Raw genomic sequence first — 15,113 nt, forward strand, 5'->3', positions numbered from 1 at the left:
GTCACAATTAAAATTACTTCACTATTGCTTCATACCATCTTTTAAAAAGTGAAGACAGTGAATCAATTCTTCTGTTGTTTACTATCAGACAAGTAACTTTTTCCCATACGGCTGGAGAAACCCAAGGCCATGCTCCTATTAGTACAAGAATTTGTATTAGCATGAAAAGAACAAACCACTGGCTGAACTGTGAAGGCCAAAGAACTTTATATATTTGCAAAGACATGAGTTTGTAGTATTTTACAAATACTGGATTTTGTGTTTCCCCACTACCATAAAGCAGCCTGTCCTCTCACCTGCTCCAGGGCAGGCATGAGCATATCACAACTGAAGTTTTGACCTCTGTCAGGTTGAGGTCATGGTTCAGAGCTGAAGCATCCTCTGTGATCAGCTGAAGCTCTTCTCTACAAGCCTTTGAAAAAAAGCCAATTTTCCTGCTTGAATTCCCCATCCCAGTGCCATTTGTAAACTTGCATAACATCCTTCAGTTCTGTAACTAACTTGCAAATGGCCCAGTTTAAAGACTGAATTGAGCAACCTGCTCTAGCTGCAGATATCCCTGCTGACTGAATGGGTGGGGGACTAGATGACATTTAAAGGTCCTTCCCAACCCAACCCAGTCTGTGGTTCTATGATTCTAACTCTGATCAGAAAATGCTTCCTTTGAAAGTTCCTTTCCTTATAAATACAGATCCTCTATCTTAAGCACATCCACGGTTCCTACCACATTAATTTCAGTGCATTTTAATTTCCTTTACCAAGGCTTGACATTGACATTTAAAAAAGAAAATCCTCTCTTGTATTTAATTAGGGCACCGATTGAGACAGGATGGCAATAACCTCCTGTACTTCTTCCATGCTGCCTTGCTCCACATGTCAGCTCATGACAATAAAGCAGTTGTTGGGGATCTGCTGTGTACCAGGCAGAAAACAGAACAAGGCTGCAGTTACTGCCCCCCTTCCCTCTTCTCCACCTAAGTACAGTCCTGGGCATCCCAAAAGTGATGCTACTACCCTGCATGACCTTATCCACTGGCCCAGCAAGCTGCTGGATGTGGATTAATACCTAAAACATTGACTTTAATCATATTCCCTTGGGGCACAGGGATACACTGGCAGGATCAGAGCAGAATAGGAGGAGATGGAAAATAAGAGAAAGGCATGATGCTGAGCAGAGAGCCCACAAACTTTGCTTTTAACACATGCCCACACACTCACTAGAGCTAGGTGAAAACAGCAACCATTTATTTGCACATCTTCTTGCATAAATAAAACCCTGCTGATTTGCTTTGATGGCATTTACGACCACATTTATTCATAAACATTAGAGTGAGCAAGTTTTTATTTGCAGGAGCGTTCACAGAAAACAAAAGCGTCATGAATTCTGGTGTGAATAAATACCAGAGAGCTCTCACATCAGAAGGGCTCCTGCAGTCATTAAGTAAAGCTCTTTTTACTATTCACACCGTGGTTTCAAGCAATTACAGCTGCCTGTGAACTGCTTACAAACAGGGAAGGGAACTGTTTATGAAGCTCAGTTCATCCAATTAGGCAACAGAAAGCATCTCATGAAGATACCCATCACAAGGTCAAACTATGAATACCTAGGGCTCAATCCTGACTCCCTCAAGTGTCTCTTTACATCTTTTTTGTCAATGTAGATTAAGTTACCAGAAACTTAAGCCCCCATTTACATCCTGGTCTAGCCAAGATAGTGGGAGGCTGCATCACCTTTGAGCTGCCAGAAAGCAGCTAAAGGCTAACAGAAGCTCCAGCCATAGGAACCACACGGGGAGCACTGGGCTGAAGCACTGCTGGGAGTTACACTTGACTGAGCTCCACAGACTTGTACAGAAGGCTAGAGCAATGCATCTCTACTCCCATAGTCATCCACTGCAGGGTGATAAAGGACCATAAGAGTTACCTGGTATTTTCTGCCCCCTCGGAAGCTCCTGGTGCTCCAGCCTCCCCAAAAAGCCATATCACCTTGGAGAAAAAAGTTGCAGAAACAGAACATGAGGTGCCCTGGGTTTCAAATATACTGCTTGTATTCATTGGTGGCATTACTGACCTTTCATAACTCACCAACAGTTGCTTTTCATTACATCATCCCAGTTAAGAGATCCTCAATAACTCTGGAAATAAAGCAGGTCTCCAGAGCAAGTCTGTTTTCTGACTTTAACTGCAAAGGGGAGATCCCTTCCCTGCATCCCCAAATAGCCTGGTGTCAAATACCCCAAATATTTTTGGGGAGGGACAAACACCACTTCTGAGTGAGACAGGGTTTCGATCACCAGCAAGGTAGAGGCAAGTCAAAGAGGATGCTGAAGCCACACATCAGTTTGAAAAATCAGGTCAGCATGTTTGTTGTAAGGGGAAAGTAGAGTCCCAGCTCAGCATTTAGAGTCCTGAGGTTGTGTCAAGTTGATCATATAGATTCATAGAATGCATTGGGGTGGAAGGGACCTTTAAAGACTGTCTAACTCAACATCCACTACTCAGCAGGGTCGTCTCCAACTAGGTATGTTGCTCAGAGCCCCATCAAGGCTGACCTTGCATGTCTCCAGGGATGTGACTTCCACCAGCTCCCTGGGTAACCTAGGCCAGTGTTCCACCACCCTTATAGCGAAGAACTTCTTCCTAATATTCAATCTAAACCTGCCCTTTCCAGTTTCAAACCATTGCCCCTTGTCCTAGTCCTACAAGCCTTTGTAAACAGGCCCTCCCCAGTTTTCTTGTAGGCCCTCTTCAGGTACTGGAGGGCCACCATAAGGCCTCCCCAAAAACTTCTCTACTCCAGGGATAGTAGAAACACACAAAGAAATTCTAAGGGAAAAGGAAATGGCAGAAAAGAAGAAAAGGTTCTTTGGCCATTAAGAGCTTGGCCTTTGAGAAGAGCCACTATTTGCCACCTTCTGTGGAACGTGCAGTCTGGTTCCATCAGGCAGGCGAGTAATGAGGCAGTGATTTGTGGAAGTCCTTTAAGAAAACAGGCCACTGCTGGGTGTGTGAGTAACTAATGCTCATTTGGTTTGTGTTTGAAGGCAGCAGCAGCAACAGCAGTGACACAAATTAATTGCCCGGTTTTCAGGAGCTAATGCAGATGAGGTAAAGAGAATTACTACGCGATTAACATAGTTTCCAATTAAAGTCCCCTGTAGTTACCAAAAAACATTAATTTCCAGTAACCAGGTAATTTAACTTGTGTCACCACTGCAGATGAGTGCACCAGGGCAACCTGTGAGCTTCTCTGTGTGTAAGCCTTGTATGGAAAAACAGGAAGAAAAATAACTGAAAAACAGCCAGAAGTTTTTACAACTACTTGTAGCACGCTCACATAAAATACTGCTGTGGTAAAGTAAGGCTCTGCTAACTGATGAAAGCAGCAAAACCCAGCTGCTGTTCCAGCACTGAAGCTTTTCTTGCCCTCAGTCAAAAAGGAAACAAATAATCCACTATTGAAATAAATTCAGCAAAGATGTTGCAAACGTTACTGAGACAAATGAAACTATTCTGCCCTTCCAGAGACGTTTGCTGTTGGGATGGCAGAACATTTTTCTTGTTAACACTTCCATACTCTAGCTCTTGTATTTCCATTTGAGCATTTCTAGCACAAGAAAACCAAACCAAGGGGTCTTCTGAACACAGTTCAGTTCCAGAGAGGCAGCTAGCTTAGGGTTTTTTAAAGATATCTGAACTTCAGCCAGTGGAGTTCTGGATGAAGGAAAATTCATCCTTCAGTTTCCATCTCAGATAAAACCACTGCACTGCAGTAGGATGGAGCAGCCTGTGATGTATTCCTAAGTGTGCAGCAGAACAAGTTGCAAAGGCTTGGGTGAAGGACACTTGCAGAATTACCAGGAATGAGTAGGGGTTTGCAATCATCAGTGTCACTGCATTTCATTGTGTGGGTTTCCAAAACATCTATTTTCATAGCATCATAGAATGTTTGGGGTTGGAAGGGACTTTTCAAGGTCATCTAGTCCAAGATCCCTGGAGCAAGCAGGGACATCTGGAAATAGTTCAGGTTGCTCAGAGCTCCAAACAACCTGACTAGAATGGTTCCAGGGATGGGGCTTCCTGTTTGGGCAACATATGCCAACTGCCACCACCCTCATTGTGAAAAACTTCTTCCTTCTCTCTACCCTCTTTGAGTTCAAACCATCCCCCCTTGTCCTGTCACAACAGGCCCTGCTCAAAATCTGCCCCCAGTTTTCTGATCAGCCCCTTCAAGTATTTCTGTACTTTGACCCTGCCAGTTCCAAAATCCAAGTGTAGGTGGTAACAGTGTGGGAACAGTTGTTCCTTTGATACTGTTGAGGCTGAAGGCTGCCTCTCAAGAGATATGGGTCTCTATGACTTGAGACATCATTGTACAGCAACTTTCACTAAAAAACCCCAAACCCCAAAACAAAGAAAGAAACAACCCCACAAAAACCCCACCTAAACCCACCAAAAACAAAAAACCACATAATTGGGGGGGAAAAGTCCAGTGCACAGCGACGGATTTTTGTTAGTCTCACACAACTGAGCACCACTTTCAACTTCATTACAAACACTGCAGACTCTGGTGCATGAAAGCTTCTGAAGCTGATTACATTTTATTATGATTACTACAACAACAGAAGCTGTAAAAGACGTTACTGATTCAGCCAAATGCAGATTGTTCTTCACCCTGCACTTCTTAGCCATTGGGCCAGACCGGTTTTTAGCAGCCTTGCATGGCAAGACTTTAAACACACTGGGGTGAGAATATTTAATTTAGTCTTCTATTCCCCTGCAGGAAGCTTCTGCTTAAGCATATTCCCCTTTCCCAACCATATCTGTCCTTCAGCAGTCCCTCTAGCCTCTCTCCCCCTTGCCTGCACACATACAGTAGGTATTTGTAAACTGGCGAGCTTCCCTCCATCACCTCCCTCTTTAACTTGAGACAACAAAGCCACAGAGATACAAATTTATGTTCCTTAAATTCATCCCTGCAGGCTCCTGATCTTTTTTCCTGTTCTTCTGTGCATTTTGTCTATCCTTTCCTCATGGAAAGGTAAACAGACAGCAGACCATCAGTGAAACCAGATTATACCAATTATATCCCTGTCTCTAGAATCACAGAGTTGTTTCGATTGGAAAAGACCTTCAAGACCATTAAGTCCAACCATTCTCTAACTCTAGCAAGTATGGGGCTAAACCATGTCCCTCAGCACCACATCTTTGCATCTTTTAAAAGCCCCTTCCAGGGGCACCTGTTCCAGTGTCTGAGAACCCCAATGATGCAGTATAGGGCTGCATTTTTTCATTTCAACATGAAAGCAAAGTACAACTTCACCTCTAATTTTCTGTCTGCTGGTACCCAAAGGAACCACTCCACAGCTTTGCCTTATTTTTGCTAAAGCTACAATAACTTGCGCTTCACTAGCCAGAAGGCTTCTATTTCCTAGCTCTTGCTGACATTCCCAATTCTGTCCACTTTGACATCTAAATTCCATAAATAAGTTGTTTACTCCCTCCTCTGGGCTATTAATGAAAAATATTAAGATCAAACCAAATATCCTCTCACATGCAGCACCCAAACATCCCTCACTCACATGCAGCACCCAAGCATCCTTACTCACATGCAGCATCTAAAAGTAACATGATGCCAATTATTAGTAGGATTCAGTGGTGCAGAGGTTACTAATTTAGACAAATGATGTATGTGGTGTAGTTTTTTTTTCCCCTCTGAAAAGAAGTGAGCACAATCTCATGTTGGCTTTTTGCAATATTAACTCAATAAGCACATGCAGACACACACTCCACCCCCAACACAAAGCCAGGTTTGAGCTAGTTCTGCCTGAAATCTGTTAGTCACTTCTTGTAAGAGAAAAGGTGCTTTAATGAATACATGTGGACGCGGATTATTTGGCTCGGCAACAAGAGCACTTAGAAGAGGTTCACATTTGGTTTACAACACAACAACAAAATCTGCCTTTATTGCAAATAAACAGAGTATTCCCACCTTAGGATATGGATTCAGATGCAGGATTATATCCACTTCTTCTAATATTAATATAAAAGGCACATGCAATTCATGGTTTCACACCTTGTTTATTTTCCAAGCAGTGTTAATAACATCTCTTAAATATTTCATTTACTTTGTTAAAACAGGAAATGATTGCTGTACACCAGTTTGGGATCAGAGCACACACACACCCCCCCCCCCATCAAGGAATCATCTGTACAGTAATAACACAGATCAAAACAAAACCAAAACAAATGAAAACTAACTAACCAACCAACAAAGCCCCCAAAAAACCCCACCCCAAAAAACCTTGCCAAAAAAACCCAAAGAGAAAAAACACATAATCACAGCCCAGAATTTGTTAGATCTGCTGCCCCATCAAAAGCTGCACTAAGAGGAGAGAAGCCTCAACATGATCATAGTTGAAACAGGAAACAAACACTGCTCTCTTCTAATAATTGTCTGTAGCTGCTTTGATTGGTTGCAGTTAATGTTAATAGTATAACCTTTAAAAATTGCGGGGAAAGGTAATCTTTTATCTTTGCTCCTCATATTAAGGCTCCAAAGCAAGCGTAATGAGAAACCATTATAAAATCATACTGCTAAATAGTACCTTAACTCACAATTCAGCCTATATCATTCTATCAGTATTGCAATTGACAATTACTCCTGATGGATCCAACTTACCTTTCTCCTGCTGTGTGTGGCACCATCACAGTGTTAAGTAGGACCTGGGCTTACAGAGCAAGACAGAGAGTTCTACCCTTACCACACAACTCATGTTTTGTTTACAAGCAGAAATAATGTGGTCTCAAAACCTATGGATAAGAGTCCATGACATAAAACCCACATGGATCTTGTAGGGTTTGTCCTGGACTGAGAGGCTCAGCTTGAGGGACTGGCCAAGCTTTCTAAGAAGGATCTGGGCACACTGCAGCACACCTGGCTCGAAGCAATGTCTTCTACCTTCACTAGCACAACGTGGCCTTAGTAGTGACCAAAAATCATTAGTAAGTATATTTCTAATTGCCATTTTAAAGACTATTAACATATAAAACATGATCATTGTTATGAAAATAGAGCAATCTCAGCACAAGCTTGCCTTCTGGGGTAGGGGGAGGAGGACATAGATGTCTGTTTTTTAAAAGGCAAGTGTTCCCCTGGACAGCTGCCAATAATCTTGCTTAAAATGTCCTTAAAGCAAGACAAACTCCTCTGTACTAAATCTTTTTAATCTTTTCTTTTCATCCTCAGAGAAAAGGTCATGTTCTTCATGGAGTGGACTTGAAGCAAAGTCATAGTCTCTAGAATGACCCTTCACAAAAGTAAACAAGGGGTATTTCTCCTTAGATGAAGATTTCAGCATCTACAACATCAAACAGACAACAGACAAAATGTTAATGGGGAATGAAGAAATACAGTAAGCAGTGATGGCTGCAAGGTAAAAAAATGCTATTTTCATTTATCATATTAAACCAAAATCATTGCACATCCCCTCCTCCTGTTGAGCACTTCCATTTCTTCTTCAGGTAGCTGCTAATTTCATGCCTATATCCTGCACTCTGTTCCACACAGATCTCACCTCTACCTGCTGTTTGGGTCAGTGCCGCTGGAGCTCTTGTAGGAAGATCAAAAACTCTAGAGAATAGTTACTGGCCACAACACCTTCCTCAAGCCCAGGTAGGAATTTTGCACCAACTAAACATTTTGGGGAGATATTTTTAGTGTATAGAATAGAATAAACCAGGTTGGAAGAGACCTTCAAGATCATTGTGTCCAACCTATCAACCAATCCAACCCACGTCATCAACTAACCCATGGCACCAAGCACCCCATCAAGTCTCCTCCTGAAGACCTCCAATGATGGTGACTCCACCACCTCCCTGGGCAGCCCATTCCAATGGGCAATCACTCTCTCTGTATAGAACTTCTTCCTAACATCCAGCCTAAACCTCCCCTGGCACAACTTGAGAATTACCATGCACAATATAACAAATGGTTTTATTAAAAGCTTAAACCCATTGTGAATAAGGCAATCAAGAGCAAGTGGCTAAAGCCAGACTGATGACAGCAACTGGCTGTGGTGACCAGGGTGCCAAAAATCTACAGCTGGATGTAAGAAAACTGAACATGTAGCAAGCAGGTGGAGGGGATTGATAAATATTAAACAGATCAACATACCACCTTTAATAGCAGATAAAAATCCACCAAAACCTGAAAGATATTTCAGCCTTTTATGTTGTTTTGAACACTTAATTAGTTCCTGATTATTATTTTAAGTTCTTACCTGCTTTGAAAGAACAGCAGAGTGATGCAGCAATGTGCAGAACTACATTAGCCTAGAGGTATGGGACTGAAATCACTAAATGTGATTTCATTAGAATAATTAATCTAAAGCCAGTAAAAAAGCCTAAATAGATCTTTAAGCAGTAAGAACTATTTAAAAAAGGCCATCAGGGGCTGAGGGGGAGTTAAAAAAAAAAGAAAAAAGGCAAATCACAGTCACAGTAAAATCCTTGATTTTTACTGTGGTCTGAAATTTTCCACTTGTCTATTTTAATTGCATTTGGTTATTGTAAGGTGAAACCTGGGTGAAAGAGCAAGGAGACAGAGGAGAGACACAGACATAATAAGCCAAAGCAAGAGAAGAGTAAGAAATGAGCATTAGAAAGGGAAAAAATTTGTAGGCCATACAAATGCTTTTTTTTCTTGAGAAGAGTGGATAATTGGATGCCAACCCTTAATCTCTCTGGGCTGAGTTCAAGATGGCTTAGGAGGAACAGGGCCTGATATCCACACGAAGGCTGTTTGCTGGTCTGTGAAGTGGATGGGTGGACTTAGGCCAGGTCCTAACTGCAACTTCACAACAGAAAACTGACCATGGTATCTCAGGGAATGCATGGTGACCAACCATCACCCCTTCAGAGATGGCCCCTCCACACTAGGACAGATCATGGGCTTTGACAGGGAAACAGTTCACTGCATCAGCAGAGATGAGCCTGGTACCAGTGAAGTAACAACATGAAAGTAGCAGCAGAGGCTGTGGCCAGGAAAAGGCAGAGCCACCTCAGGGCCATGCAAGAGCTCCTTGCTGACCTCCTGGATCTGCCAGACAGAAATTGCTGTGCCTGCTTGGTATTTGGGCTGGAAGTGCAAGACAGAAGAGCAGAGCCAGTCAGTAAATCCATCCTTCAAGTCTCCAGGTCTCCTTAACCTATTGGCCATTTAATTGCAGGTATTATTAAACTACTTGACAATAGCTGCCTAACAGCAATTACAGAAACGAAGGGGAACTTGGATGTGACTTGGAGTCTCACCAGTCACTCCATTTAGGCCCTTGAGTTCAATCCCCTAATTTCTATCACTGAATGTATGGCTCCTAAGGTTTATCCTCAAGTAATAAAAGCTAAATCTTTTCTCTGAGCTACTCTTGCCAACGAAAGCAGCAAGAACCTGAAGTTTTCAGTTTAGCCTACACAAGGTGCACTGGGACTATACCATGCTTTATAGTTCAAGAGTTCTCTCACTCAAATGGCAAACAAAGGGAAAAACAATGGAAGAGCAGGAAAAAAATAAAGGATGTAAAGGAAGGATTAAGAAACAATCACAGAATATTTCTCACATTGTATTTGTATCCAAACTTTCCTCTATATTCAAATTTACTGTACCTGAAACATATTTATATAAAATACTGTCAGTAATATTAAAGGACTTCTATCTAAAATACAAGGACAATAGCTCCAAGACTGAGCAGCCACAAGTATTTTCACAGCAAATGTCCAGAAAAAGAAATTTATTTAATCCCAAATGAAGGGGGGGGAAAAAAGAGGAAAAGAACTTCCAATGCAATCAATTTTGTAATTAAGATTTTTTTTACCATGTTGTGACATCTTTGCTTATACATATGACAGAGCAGGAAAACATGGAAGAATAGGAACTTCACTACTGAATCTTTCCATGTATCTGTTGCTTAAAAGCTTCTGTTTTTTTAAATCCATTTTCTACCTCTCTGTATATCAAAGAAACAACTTCAATATCAATCAAAATCTACTGAAGATTACTTACAGGATTAAGTTTAAAAGTTGTTCAGTTTGGAGAAGAGAAGGCTCTGAGGAGAGCTTATTGTGGCCTTCCAATATCTGAAGGGGGCCTACAAGAAAGCTGGTGAAGGACTTCTTAGGGTGTCAGGTAATGACACGACTAGATGGTAGGAAGAAGTTCTTCACCATAAGGGTGGTGAGACACAGAAACAAGTTGTCCAGGGAAGTGGTGGAAGCCCCATGCCTGGACGTTTTTAAGGCCAGTCTGGATGTGGCTCTGGGTAACCTGATCTAGTGGAGGGGTGTTGGAACTAGATGATCCTTGGGATCCCTTCCAATCCTGACAATTCCATGATTCTGTAAAATTGCTTTTTTGGCTATGCTGCTGATCCCAGCCATTCAGAATGCTATCCAACACCAATTCTTTGTGCTGTTGTGATAACTGCTGTGATTAGAATGTTAACATTATGACCATCTTCTGCTGCATCCTTTCACAGACTATTTTTTAAGATCACAAAACACTTATTTGCTACCACAGCTACCACGAGGTATGAATAGTGCTGTATTCATACAGGCACCTGCTGCAATAATCAAGGAAAACAAAAGTCCATTCCATTTGGAACTAAATGAACCTGTTCTAGGTGTTTTTCAAGTGGCAGGACATGATCAGACAGATCTGCTGGGTCCTAACTGCTCTGTAGACTTCTGAACATTGTTACCAAATACAAACACACTGCCTTGCACCGAGGTGCCGTTGAAAAGAGCACTTAAACTAACGAGAAATAATACAGAGTTCGGGATGGATCCAACGCTTCCCTTTAAAGACAACTCCCCCCCCCCCCCGCCCCCTCCCCTCGGGCCTGCCTGCCTTTCCACTGGCTCCTGGGCTGGGGGATCCCCGGGATTGGTCAGGGCTGGCCGCAGCCACCACATTCCCATTTCACGAGTGCCACCTCGTGGGCCCGCCGCTGCCAGCCCGGCCACAGCCCAGCAGCTTGCTCTTCAGACACCAATCCAACCCAGGCTCTCCCCAGGCTTTACCAACACCTAAAACCTGATGAAATGAAACCCAAGCTGGATTTCTCATCGTGATAAAGGCAGCAATAAACATCAGGATGAGAATGATGTCTGCTGAGCAGAGAGAAGCTGATTCTCCTCTGTAATCTGCAGGCAGCACACACACAGCTGGGGAATCAATGTGGTCACTTCAACACCTACCTTTGTTATTTCTTCAGAAGCCTTCTCAAAGTCCTGCACAGTTCTACAATAAAATCCTATTGTGCAGCTAGGATCCATTTTTTTGAATGACATCTTTTTGGGAGAAGGACAGTGGAATGACTGCAAGTTTCAAGATTAAAAATAACACGAGATACCTGGTTAGGGCTGAGAAAGATACAGACCAAATGCATTTACTTTTTCCACCCCCCCGCCAACAGCTTTAACATACAGTCCCCCTCTATCACTTGAATAAAAAGCCAGCACACACTTCTAAAGTAATTTCTTCTGACCCCCTTCCCAAACATTCACATGATTCTATTCTCCATATGTACCTAACCTCCTGGTGCTTACACTGTGTTCCCCAAACTTGCACACACCATCACTGAGTTTGAAGTCTGTCAGAGCTCTGCTGCTCTGAGCAGTACTTTATGAATATTCCCAAGGCAGGGGAGGTGAATGCTCTTCTGCAAATTGAATTTGTAACAGCTTTTGCACTATCTTACAATTACTGCTTTACTACCAACGCCCATTGCCCCCTTCCCTCCCCCAGCCTCTATAAAAAGAGATATAATGGAATAAACCAACCTCATGCATTTTCCTTCAGTAAATTAAATGGGTTAAAAAAACACCTCACAAAACCCACAAAAACAAAACCATCTTGCAATAACCCACAAGTAGCAACAACATGCCCCACGTTATAAATGTTTCTTTTCCTAATGTGAAATCTCTTTCTGTGACAGATGATGCTCTGACAGTGCTGTGAACCGGTATTATCGGCAGCCGTGCCATACGAAAAAACAAACAAATACAAACCTCCCTTCCCCATGCTCCTCATTCACAGTTTGTGACAGGAAAAAATCAGTAGACACTTTCAACCCCGGGGGCTCTGTTTAGTCATTACAGGAACTGTAGTTCTGGTGAAGCTCATTGTCCAATAACTGAAATTGTTGTGTCATCACTGATTCTCTCTCAAAGGTAGCCCCTCTTTACTCTGCTTCTACTATGCAGGGCTACCCAGAATCTCCCTGTCTTACATCACTGGTGAGCCAGGCCTAGCTGCTCAGGAACAAATGTGATCACAGCACATCTGCACCACACTGCACCGGAGACACTGCTGGAGGGAAAGGCAGATTTTGTTCTTCATCAGCTTCCCCCAGTAATCAACATTCTCCAGGGAATATTCTATACAGTTTCCTTCTACAGTGACATGCAAGCCATGTGCAGCTCCCAGATCTGCTGGCGCCACGCTGGTCAGGACCATCACAGGAGCAGGACAACTCACTCACACCACGGGAGCATCAGAACGCAGCAGCACAGTTGGTTTTATACCAACACCACTGCATTTCCCCTCTGAAGGATCACCAGCTGTTCTCATTTCCTATGGGTACAGCAGCAGCAACCCTTGGCAGCTCACAGCAAGCACTTGGTGTATCAGAAACCCATTCTGTCTTTTTCTTTTTATTTGCCAATCAGAAAAGTCAATCTACAGATGAAAACAGCACTGAGTGTGTCAGTGAAATGGCTCTCCATATGGAAACATACTGTTCTTGCGCTTACAAACCTGAAAAGCATTTCTACTAAACCTCTGCTAAAAAAAAAGCAAAGATGGGAAGTGCTATTTCTACAAGACTGATTTCGGTCATCCTTTTCCCCCCCAGCCCGATTCTGTTCAAATCTCGCATGCAGAAATTGTGCTTCGAATGTTCAATCCCGAGTCACTGAATACACCACCAAACCCTGCCTAAAATACCCCAGAACACCACATCTCAGCAGCAGCGCAGCGACTACAGTCGTGCTCTGCTCTTCAGGGCAGGAGCCTTAATGCCACACAAATCACTGGACAACAAAGAAGTGGGGAGGATTTTTATTTTTTTCCCCTACTCCTCCAAACAAATGGATTCTGGAAGCCAATAGAGAGTGGATTGATTTCCAACTTATTCTGGACAATTTGTCAATTTTGAAAATACTCCCCACAGATAAATCTACCAAGCAACTATCCACGCTAAGAAAGCAATTTCTGTTTACCTCTGACATATCTGGACAAAGATATAATACTATTAAATGCACTAAACATTAAATTGCAATATGTTTTCTGTCTGCAGAAAAGCATTAGGATGGCCATCAAGCCAAGCTGGCAGTTCATGTACCGCCAAAATACATTTTAAAACCTGATTGTTCTTATTATTTGGAAATTCCTATTAATGCCAGTCTGCAGCACTATCTGGAGAATTAGTCATGAGAACAGAAAGCAAAAAGATTTGTTTTTTTGTAGCTTGGCCACTGAGCTATGGGATGACCTTAAGGAAGTCACTTCAGCGCTGCTGCTTTGTGCCCTTCCCATCTTTTGTCTGGCTTACTCAATTAAACTGTAAAATCTTCGCTGTATTTTACTACATCCATTAGCATAAAGGGGCAAGGATCTTGGTTATCATCTCTGGCTGCTGCCACAATACAAGCAGGGAGAGCTGGGACTCGCCAGCTCTTCTTCCAGATAATTCAATGGGGTATATCTAAAGACATCTCTAAAATAATGGAAGTTTCTGTCTAGGATATTTTCTAATACATTTGGCTGCTCTGTTCTTTTGTTTGTTTGTTTAATTCAGAATAATCTAATACTTCTATGTCATGCCATGCTAATTAAGGCATCTTTTAAAGCATAAATACTGAAATATGTAGTGCTTGCTTGGAGTCAGCCCTAGGTTTTGATATTAGCCCTGTGCAACTCTGATATAAATACTTTTCCTCAGTGCTACTTGCTGGTATTTTGACAAAGGTATTGTGATAACTTCAATGTATATCAACAAATATTTCTTTTCATGATAAAAACAAACAGCCATTGCAGTTCACTCCACTGTTCTCAACTGAAGTGAACTCTTCGCTGCTGTACAGAACAGAAGCCTATGAAGATCTATCACTTCAATACACACCTTCTGACTTACATGCTAAGTGTAAACAGTCAATTTAAGCTCTCCTGCTCAGTTCTTTAGGTGTGACTTTAAGAGTTGTGTATGACTCACTTCCACTGTTTACAGGATTTCATTGCAAACCTTCCAGAGTTCTACAGCAGGCAGATAGGTTTTTAGAGGTGGTGGGGATATGTTTGTGTTCCTCTTCCTTAGCAAAACACAGTATGTTGTTTTTGAAACTGTGTTTCCGTGTTTGGGAGCCCACAAAAGACAGTGGTGTGAGGAGCCACTACTAACAGCCAACTCTGTTGTAGAGCAGTGGATGCACCCAGAATGTTTCTACACTGAATGAAGAGTTGCTCTAAGGAGGCTGCAAGTCCATTTTGAATTTGGACACAAGATCAAAACCAGTTTGTATGGATGGCACCAAGTACTTCTCCTGTGAGTACTGTAGCTACTGAACACTTACTTCTGCAACTGATAATGTTTTCCCATGGTACTTCTAAATTGAGTTCTCTAATAACCTCCTTCAGCTCTATCTATTTTCAATGCAACTTATTTGGCAAGAGGTTAAAGGGAAAAACTACTGTAAAACCAAACCAAACAAGAACAACAACAACAAAAATCCCACAACAAACAAACCAAACCAGGCATGTTTTTTAGGGCCAGAGCCTGATGAGATTCATTCACCACATCCAGCTGCACCTAGGAAGTCACACCCTAGAAAGGGGGCAGGAAGGAATCAATGCAGCACCTACACTTTCAGACCTGTCAGTTTCTGAGAAACTGCTATTATTCTATAAAATAGCTTGAGTAAAAATAACAGCAACGTTTTTTTTAAACCAAGCAGTTCAGAAGAGTTGAGTAAAATTCATCTAGGCAGCCAAAAACCTCATTACCATGCCTCAAAAATTTCCCATTGTATGAAGGTAAAAAAAAAATGACCTGCAAAGT

General features: G+C 42.2%; 1 protein-coding gene across 2 annotated transcripts in view; it reads right to left on the bottom strand.

The window, feature by feature from the left end:
* Positions 1 to 6,194: 6,194 nt before the first annotated feature.
* The window catches only part of ATG4C (autophagy related 4C cysteine peptidase), a 28,385-nt gene continuing 19,466 nt past the window's right edge, over positions 6,195 to 15,113 (bottom strand). For both annotated transcript variants that reach the window (XM_054165173.1, XM_054165174.1), the window contains exons 10-11: positions 11,254 to 11,373; positions 6,195 to 7,361 (exon numbers count right to left, since the gene is read on the bottom strand). In XM_054165173.1, the coding sequence (XP_054021148.1) occupies positions 7,191 to 7,361; positions 11,254 to 11,373 (291 nt within the window). In that variant the 3' untranslated portion in view covers positions 6,195 to 7,190. The remainder of the gene's footprint in view (positions 7,362 to 11,253; positions 11,374 to 15,113) is intronic.

This window comes from Dryobates pubescens, chromosome 11, assembly GCF_014839835.1.
Source record: "Dryobates pubescens isolate bDryPub1 chromosome 11, bDryPub1.pri, whole genome shotgun sequence".
Taxonomy (NCBI): Eukaryota; Metazoa; Chordata; class Aves; order Piciformes; family Picidae; genus Dryobates; species Dryobates pubescens.